Source organism: Erigeron canadensis, chromosome 3 (assembly GCF_010389155.1).
Source record: "Erigeron canadensis isolate Cc75 chromosome 3, C_canadensis_v1, whole genome shotgun sequence".
NCBI classification, from domain to species: domain Eukaryota; kingdom Viridiplantae; phylum Streptophyta; class Magnoliopsida; order Asterales; family Asteraceae; genus Erigeron; species Erigeron canadensis.
In genome coordinates this window covers 22839907-22849394 of record NC_057763.1, presented here as the reverse complement: position 1 = coordinate 22849394, position 9488 = coordinate 22839907, and the positions used below count along the sequence as shown (strand labels likewise).

At 30.9% G+C, this 9488-nt stretch overlaps 2 protein-coding genes across 2 annotated transcripts; both read right to left on the bottom strand.

Annotated features, from left to right (window-relative positions):
* Nucleotides 1-4451: 4451 nt before the first annotated feature.
* LOC122591701 (non-specific lipid-transfer protein 1-like) lies at nt 4452-4911 on the bottom strand. The gene is made up of 2 exons (XM_043763950.1): nt 4556-4911; nt 4452-4461 (listed from the first exon to the last, which is right to left on the bottom strand). Exons 1-2 carry the CDS (start codon nt 4909-4911, stop codon nt 4452-4454), a joined length of 366 nt encoding a protein of 121 aa, XP_043619885.1.
* Nucleotides 4912-7388: 2477 nt separating this feature from the next.
* LOC122591700 (CASP-like protein 1F2) lies at nt 7389-8941 on the bottom strand. Its single transcript, XM_043763949.1, has 3 exons — nt 8730-8941; nt 8493-8625; nt 7389-7668 (listed from the first exon to the last, which is right to left on the bottom strand). Exons 1-3 carry the CDS (start codon nt 8939-8941, stop codon nt 7438-7440), a joined length of 576 nt encoding a protein of 191 aa, XP_043619884.1. The 3' UTR covers nt 7389-7437.
* Nucleotides 8942-9488: the final 547 nt, after the last annotated feature.

Genomic DNA, 9488 nt, shown 5'->3' with positions numbered 1-9488 from the left:
AGGATTAATCATTATCCAATGAAAAATCATTAGACGTGGCAGAACGAGAGGTACAGGTGTGTTGAATATGATCAAAAATTGTATTATTTCAACTTCTTTATTAAAAAAGCAGGTTTTGGAGTTGAAAGTACACATTGGACGACTTTCACCCGGTTGACCCATTTCCTTTTTTAAATAATACCACTTTTTATTGACCCATTTAACTTCCTAGAGATAAAACACAACAAAAATCAGTCCATTTTATAAATTAGAGGTCAAAGATAATATTGTTACGAGAGTTATTCAAAACTTCGAATAAACTGATTTAAAAGGTTGTATGCAGGGTAACTATCAACTAGTTACATGTTACAACCGTTTGGCCCACTCCCTTTTCAGCTACATATGTTTTTATGACCCGTTTTAGATAAGATAAAATGAAATGACTAATTAATCAGCAAATGAATCCGAGTTCAAACCTCTACAAGAACAATTTATCAGACGGGTAGGCCTAAAACATTGAATTTTGTTATATCCGAATACATGTTTAGTTGTAGACAAGTAACGATGTTTTCTGAAAAAAAAAATGAAAGGAAAACTTGAAAAACAGAATATATGTTCAATTTTCTAACTTATTTTGTAAAACTCGGATTTAAAAAACTTTCTATTAAAAGAAAATAGGATAGCTATTTGTCTCTTTCGACCTTGAAAATGAAAACAGTTAGATGCATTTTCAATGGTTTTCCATAGATAAAAGAAACATTTATCATCGTTTGCAATTACAAATCATGATAAGCTCATAAAAATTGTTCAAGAATAAGCTAAATAAACAAGCCTATCAAAGATAAGTCAAATGCAAATAAGCCATGCCAAACACCTCCCTAAATGTAACTAAAGTATCCTTAATGAGCCACTGGCAAAAAGGTTATGCATTCAAGTAAGGCTTGAACTATTATCATAATTTAACACAGATCTGAACAATTAAAATAAACTATACAAAAATGTTGGTCATAAATTGAATGTAAAATGTAAATTAACTAAAACTTGGAGGGTTTCTTTTCCTGTTTTCTTTTTTTTTTTTTTTTAAATTACATGGACAATACATTTTTTTTTTTTTTTTAAAAGGAACGACAGAAAACCCATATTAAACTTGTGTGCCCTTTGGCACCAAAAGAAGAAAGATTTATTGTTAATGATGGCAGAGAAAAAAGAAGAAGAACTAGCTTGTTTGAGAAGCTCAAACTCAAAGGCGCCAAATGAAAATGACTAATTTTGAATAGTATATATTAATGACCGTGGGTTTCCTTTTAGCCGAAATGGTATTATTATAAAAAAGAGGATAATTTGGATGATGTTAACATTATTTTGGTTGGAAGATATTGCTCTCACAAACCATTAAAATCATGGGGGGCTTTTTGGCATGTGTAGAAATTGATTTAAGTGAGTTTGTGAGAGCAACATCATCCAACAAAGATGATGTTAACATCATAAATTATTTTCCCTATAAAAAATAACTACCCAAGTGCTATATTTTAAAAGAAAAAATGACTAATTTCCTTAACAAAATAGCCTAAAAACTCTTTTAACATTATAAGAAAATGGCATGTGATATCTACTAATTCTCTTTCTTAATGTTGCCCCTGATTTTTTCACATGTTATAATCCAATAATTAGAAAGATTTTTAGGCTATTTTATTATGAGGATTAATCATTTCTCATTTTAAAAAGTGTTTATTGAAAATAAGGTTGGCAATTGGGTACCTGTTAAAGTAACTGTTAAGCAAAAAATGTACTATGCAACTTTTTCTATTTTTAAAAGTAATTGTGTTTAATATTTTAAAGTTCAATATTTAACTTTTTTGATACATAAATTGAATAGCTGTCATGCTCAAATCATCAAAGGCAAGTATTAAATAAGTCATTTTAATGTTTGAAAGTTTAGAATCTTGTGCGCACCAAACCTGTTAAGACACGATTTTTCAGCCTTAATTGAAATGATGTTTTCTTTTGATAGGTTTTGTATCATATGGCTAAATACTCCACTTTTCAACTATCCTTTTTCTCGTTGAATGTAAAATGTAAAACCATACATTGAAAAATACTCTTAACAAACTTTAAAATGTATATGCTACATTAAAAATGTATATTGAGCTTGGGAATATAATTCCTACCCTTTTTCTTTCGTCCATTTTACCATTTAGTTCATGGAAATGTGGTGTTTCAATTTACTGAAATGGTACCTGGACTATCCATCATATTACTGGTTTCATACTTAAACTTTAAAATTACTCTCATCATACCCTAACTTATCAATTCTCCACTAGAACAATACCTGAACTTGACAGGCATCAATTTAGCCGTTAAGTTAGGGTATGACTATCGTAAATTTTAAACTATAGATAGGTAATCAATAATATGGTGCATAGTCCAAGTACCATTTATGTAATTAACCATTGTTGTTGTTGTTGTTGTTATTATTATTATTATTATTATTATTATTATTATTATTATTATTATTATTAAAAACTGTTAATATGTCAAGTTATAGATCCATGATGATTTTAATTGTGTATTTTCATATTTATTTATTTTTAGCAATAAATTCGAGTTTTATAAAAAAAAAAAAAATACTATTATTTATAAAATTTATTTTTTAATAAAATAATATTTTATTTTATAAAAGATCATTTTTAGTACAAAGTTTTTATTTTTATAAAATTTAGTTTTTTTTTATTTTCAATTTTATTTTTTAAAAGGATAAACCGGAAAGAATATCTTAATTTATTGTATTGCATTAGTATCTGTACAACTACCATGTAAGGTTTGAATTAGCTCAAATCGGATTTAATCAACTTCATGTGGTGGTATACATTCAAGACTTCAAGTACATTTATCAATCATTTACATGAAATTAAATATTTATAATAATTTGTACATGATTTACCAATTCTTGTCTTGTTTATCGATTACCCTCTTTTTAGGTGACGTGACACATATAATGACGTAGAGTAATAAATGAAGATATGGATTTTAAATCACCAAAGATGTATATTAGAATCAAAATGCTTGTGGTTTTTTTATATATCTTTACTGATTCGGAATTCATACATATATTAATAATCCACGTCATTGTCAGATCACCTAAAAAAGACATTAACCAGTAACAAGTGAAGGATTGATTAACCATGTACAAAATGAAAACTTCGTGATGATCTAGTGATTAAGCTCTTTTAATTTTTTCCAAATAATATCCAAGTCACAATTTTATTTCATAGAAAAATGTACGGAGTATTTAACTGGCTATTAAGGATAACAGATGAATAATTGATAAACCATGTACAAATTTTTACAAGTTTGTGAGGAATAAATATCAATAAAAATATTTATTGGGCAACCATGCGTGTAAAAAAAAAAGTTTGTTATGTAAAAAAAGAAAAATTCATTAACGATCCAGTGATTAAAGCCTTTTTATTTCAAACTTCTTGTATAATGGGCTTTGCAAGTGAAATAAAGCAATTCCGTAATACGTCAAAAGTCATCTCGAGGATAACTAAAATTAGGCTCCATCTTACCATCTATCTATCCATACATATATTTTAACTTGCCTAGTTCAGATAGCTAAAATGAATAATGTTGAATTCGAACTATTCTACACGTATAGGTGACGGTCTTAACTTTTTTTTTGTTTGAAAAAACTATAACTTTTCTTTTCTTACATTTTCTTTTTTTTAAGAGACAAAACTCAAGAATGCAAAAAGATCAACTTTATTTTTTATCTTTTCTTTCCCTTTAAAAAAAACTGAAGTATGCAGTGTTAAAGTATGAAATATGCGCAATGAAGAGAAAATCGCGACAGTAGCCAATTTTCGTTACGATCGTACTAAAATAGTTAAGTTTTTTCGAATTATCACAAAATCACAACAAGAAACCAAAATCGCAACAAGAAACGCAAAATCAGAACAAGAAACGGCAAATCGCAATAAGAAACCTGAAAATCGCAACAAGAAATGGCAAAATCGCAACTCGGCAACTTGCAACATGGTTGGCCTTAAGTTATTTGTGAGTTGCGATTTTGCCATTTCTAATTGCAATTTTCAGGTTTCTTGTTGCGATTTGCTGTTTCTTGTTTCAATTTTGCATTTCTTGTTGCGATTTTGGTATGTTGTTGTGATTTTGTTGGCTATTTCGCGATAATTTGAAAAAACTTGCCTATTTTGATACGATTATGGCAACGGAAATTGACTACTATCGGGATATTCTCGGCAATAAAATGCAAATTGATTTGATAAACGAATACTTTGAAAGTATGAAACTTGTTTTAGAGACAATTACCAGATATATAATAAATTTTTTTATTCATCAGATACACTTTTGTGACATTACATTATGTCTCAATTTTCGATCTCTCCCTATTTATTTTATATCTATCAGCCCACTAAAGCTTGGAGTACGTCCAGTGTGCTTCATCCATTTCCTCACTGCACCCTGCATACACATTTAAAAAACAAAATGATTTCTTTTACTGCAAAATAAATCAATGCATAAACCATATATAAAAAAGCAAGGGACAAATTAGTACTTTGAGCAATCGGTGCCGGGGGTGATTTCATAGGGAAAATTGACACCACATTTGCCAGGAAGATCTCGAACATTGGTAAGGTTAATTCCAGGGAGTGTTGAAACGGTTTGTTCAGCGCACCTGCAGACCATCTGGCGATCATCCTTGGTTGCCGCGGAATTTTGTAAGGACTTGACTCCGTTACAACAATCTGTGGAAACTTGACCACCCGTGGTCAGGAATCCTGCACAGGGGGCAAGGTCACTCACCACCAACTCACAGGTTATAGCGCCTTCTATGGCTCGTGGTACAGCCACTACTATGCAGTAGAAAAGTGCTACTAGAGCTACCTTCCCAACCATTTCAACTATTGCCATGACTTTTTACTTATTGGTTTGTAGAGAGGAATAAAGGTTTTGATAATACAAGATGATTTGTGGGGCGTGCTTATATAGAGGCATTATCATAATCATGATATCAATTTAGTAGGGGCAAATTGCTAAAAAAAAGGGGAACTTAGATTTACTTTTTTTAAAGAAAAGGGCGTCTTATATAATTTTCCGACAATTATATACTCCATTCACAGATGAATTTGAAACAAATGTCACTTCAGGCGGGTGACTTATGATGATAATACTAACTTATCCCTTTATTTACTTAAAATTAATTAATAGTAACTCATTTTGTTACCGAGGACAAAATAAGAAGACACAGAAAATTGATTTTTCTTTTTTTTTTAATAATTTACCCATATCTCTACTACCTAATAAAAGAAATCACCGCCTCCCCTAATAAATTTTTCTGCCTTTAAAATTACTTATTTATCCTTGGACTTACCTTTTTTGTTTTTTTTTTTCCTTTTTTAGATTTTTCACTATCTATGAGAAAGACATTACTAATGATCAACATCTTCACATGCCACAACAAATTGGCCATTAAATTCATTCATTCAATTCCTACGTCTACGTACAAAATATTTAGAATATAATATATTGTTTTACAATTTACTTTTTACTTTTTAGTTAGTCTTCATGATCATTTTGATAACGTAATACGAGTAATAATATAATCTATATCTATACTTCTTATTTAAACAAATTCTCCCTATTAATTATTTTCTGTCTTTGAAATACCTTAGTTGTTCTTGTATATTTTTTATTCCCATAATACTCTTTACACCCTAAAATCAGTCACGCTACTGTCCCTCTTTTGTAACTCGCATTTTTGTTGACGCTGATATGGAAATTACTACCATCAACCACTGTCACTTCCGCCCACCGCCGCAGTATACCGCCGCTGTATCGTGCGGGTATCCATCTAGTTAGTACAAAAGAATCTTTGATTTAATCAAGCTGTAACTTTTACTTATTTTTCTCTTTTACGTTCACTATTGTGTTTATTTGGAATTTAATTAACTTAAGAACTAAATATCTTAATACAACTAGCATAGTATTTGTGAAAAGATAGGGGCTTAAATTTTCTGTTAACGGTTTTCATTAATTGTTCATTGTACCAAAAAAAGTTAATTTAATTTTTATAATAATATTTTTACAATTAAAAGTATACGTTATTTAAATTAAGTTGGTGATTAGAAAACGTAATTATTTATATAATGAAGTTTAACTACATATTTAAAAATGTTATGTGATACGGATAATTTTAGTATTTCGAGTTATATGAGCATAAAACAACATAAGTTGGGTACGTAGATTAACTAGATGTGTGAAGTTAGGTGCCATAAGGAGGTGATATCACTATCATTATTTTGAATATAAATATACTATAATCATACAAATACATTGTTTATTTATATATTTTTAGTGTTTGCATTTCATGGTTTTGCAACTCATGAAAATGTAGTTGATCACATATTAATGTGTTTGTTAAGTTGTTACCACCAATTAAGCAAGCTCGCCAAGAGCATGTTACCGACTATCTTATGTTTTCTTTATTGAGTACGCAATTAGAAAGAACATTAATAAGATTGCTGTATAAATCCTTTACTATGAGACTTTATTGAACGTTGAGTAGATTTTTCTTGCAGATAATCCGTGTTTATGATAAGCTAATTCAGATTTACAATACTGATCCACATAATTAATGTGTAATATAGTTCAAAGGGATGACGGATGAGTAAGACCGCAAGAGGCCCAAATATCATCAAAAACCCAGAAGACGGCCCAAGCACATCCGGTCCAGGCTTTTGGTCCAACATATTCCCAATTTCTGGTCCCATTCATGTACATGGTGTTCCCAGCCTACGTTTATGAGCCGTTTGGTTCACGAAATTTGTAGAGCTTTGGTGAAATGGAATGTAGAATTTTATATGTTAACCTAATATAATACAAAAAAAAAAAAAAAAAATCAACTTACAATCTACTATAGACCATACATCCCAGGTATTTCAAATTTGTCCCCAACATACACAACTAAATATATCTTAATTACTTTTTTATTGCTAGGCCCAATCCATCCACAACCCACTACGTTTTCGGTTTTCTCATCACATTTTGTGTTCCAAGCACAAAACCGGCTATACTGCACTAAACCCGGCCCATAACGTCCCCGGCCAACCCGACCAGAACCTTTCGGTCCGGTCCTCAATATAGCTTTTTCCCATTTTGACTCTTTTTCGTTGACTCTTCAGTCTTGTGCAGTCCATGGACCGTACTAAACTATTGATCCCTACTTCAACTAATCTAATAGAGCGTATATAAACCCGGCCCATGATGATCGTATATGGAAAACATTACAATTCCAACCGATCGAAAGGAAATATCATTATATCATCATTTCTCTTTCTTACGTACATTTAGTTTGTAAATAAAATAATTAGAACATATAAGCTAGCTATACATGAAATAAATTTACATTTAGTCCAAATATGTACTTATAACAATCATTTATTGTGTTGTATGTAGTTTGAGCTTGCAAGCTGAGATGAGCATAAGGAGAGCCATACAACCGAATGCAACATAAGAAGATACAACGGAAACGGTTGCCATCTCACAGAATTTTCGTGCTAGACTACATATCGGAGCCCAGCTAATCCCTGGCTTTTCCACCCCGAATAAAGCCACAAATCCAACACCAGTAGCCGCAGCAGATCCAGAGAGCATCAAAGCCATCATCACCTGCACTCGTTGCATCAAAGTCGTAAGTTTTGTTAGCTTTTCGAGCTTCAAAGCCTTGTGGCTCAAAATTTAAGCCTAATGAATTGGACAAGGCTTGTATATTTTTCACTAACCCAAACCGAACTATACTTGGTCAAACTAAAGAGTTTCTAAATCATAAAAGTGAAGTTTACCCTTTATACTTTATTTGAAAATCTCTTAAATCTAAATCTTTTAATTGAAAGTTTTTGGAAATACATAGTTTCAATTAATTGATACTTTGATACGGTCTAACATGCTGGTCCGATGACTTTTATAACTCATTTCAGTCAATCTTTCAAAAGAAACTTAGGAAAAAAAAAAAACTGAACTAGCAATTTATATAGGGATTAGTATTTGTAATTAACATTGAACGAATGTCTATAGGGTGAAAAAACTAAAGTTGTATTTATTGTATGTAATAACTTTCAAATTTTGTCTATTGTATGTATCCGACCAATAAAAAACATACAAGTGACAGCTTATATAATTGTCACATATACCCGAATACATACAATAGACAAGATTTGAAAGTTATTACATACAATAAACACAACTTTAGTTTTTTTCACAATATAGACATTTGTTTACATTTACAGATACTAATCTCATTTATATATGATGTATATATATTTGTATATCAAACTAAGATTTTGATTGTTTGGAATATTAATCGAGCCGTTTAGATCCCAGAATGCACGGGAATTCGGTACAAAACTTGATTTTTTTTTTGTTGGTGATTTTTAGGTTAATTATAAAAACTTTTACATTCCATTCCAATAAAAATCTGGTATATTTAAACTTACCGCATCAATAAGCATCAAATAAAAATAAAACGATAATTTGGCTTCTCTATCGAAGCTTATGATTTTCCTGTGAACCACGATCAACGAAACAAGAGAGTAAACACCGATTACTGCATCTACTATCATTTTGTACCTACATACATCCCATATATCACGTCAAGAAACGAAAAAAATAAACTTGAAACAATGTCAAGTTAAGTTGTTAATTTCAAATATATAATCATAATAACGTCTCACCACAACGCAGACGAATAAGTATAGTGAGCTTTCGCTACAACTACATGGTCATCAAGATATATTTCTTGATGGCTAGCTAGCATTGTGGCAATCGAAGTCGTTGCAAATCCGATGGCTATAACACGTAGACCGATATGTGAAATTTTGATATACGGGTTCCATCGTGAAGAACTTCTCGTAAGTTCTTGTTCCCTACTATTCATGGTCTCCATTGTCATTGTCAAACTACGGAGAGAGGTGGTGAAATAGTATTTGAAGATCGAAGTGGTTGATTAAAAAACAACAATAATACATCATAGACGTAAAATGGTTTAAATTGGCTTTGTTAATTTCGTGGTGTTGTAGAATTGTTTTGAAATGAAATCGAATACGTAAATTGATGAAAATTGAAAACGTAAGTGTAATGATATATCGTTATAAACGACATTGTTTTAGTTGTTGCAACGAATTTGGTGGTGGGAACGTAACAAATTTATACACGAACAATATTTTGAAAACTAGATCGGAGGTCAGGACTTGTCAATTTAAAAATTCCCAAATGTGATACTGAACGGGTCTCATATAAACCGGTTCTGATACAGGACCAATACGATGCAGTTCATTTTGGTACTTTTCCCGTTACCAGGATCAGTACCAATCCCAAAAGCCATCAAAAATGAATTTTGGTCCTAGTCCCACTTAAAATTCCCGACAACTTTTCGTTACTGAAAAGGGTAGGAATTTCCAAAAAAAAAATGTTCTATCTTACCGACTGGTTTA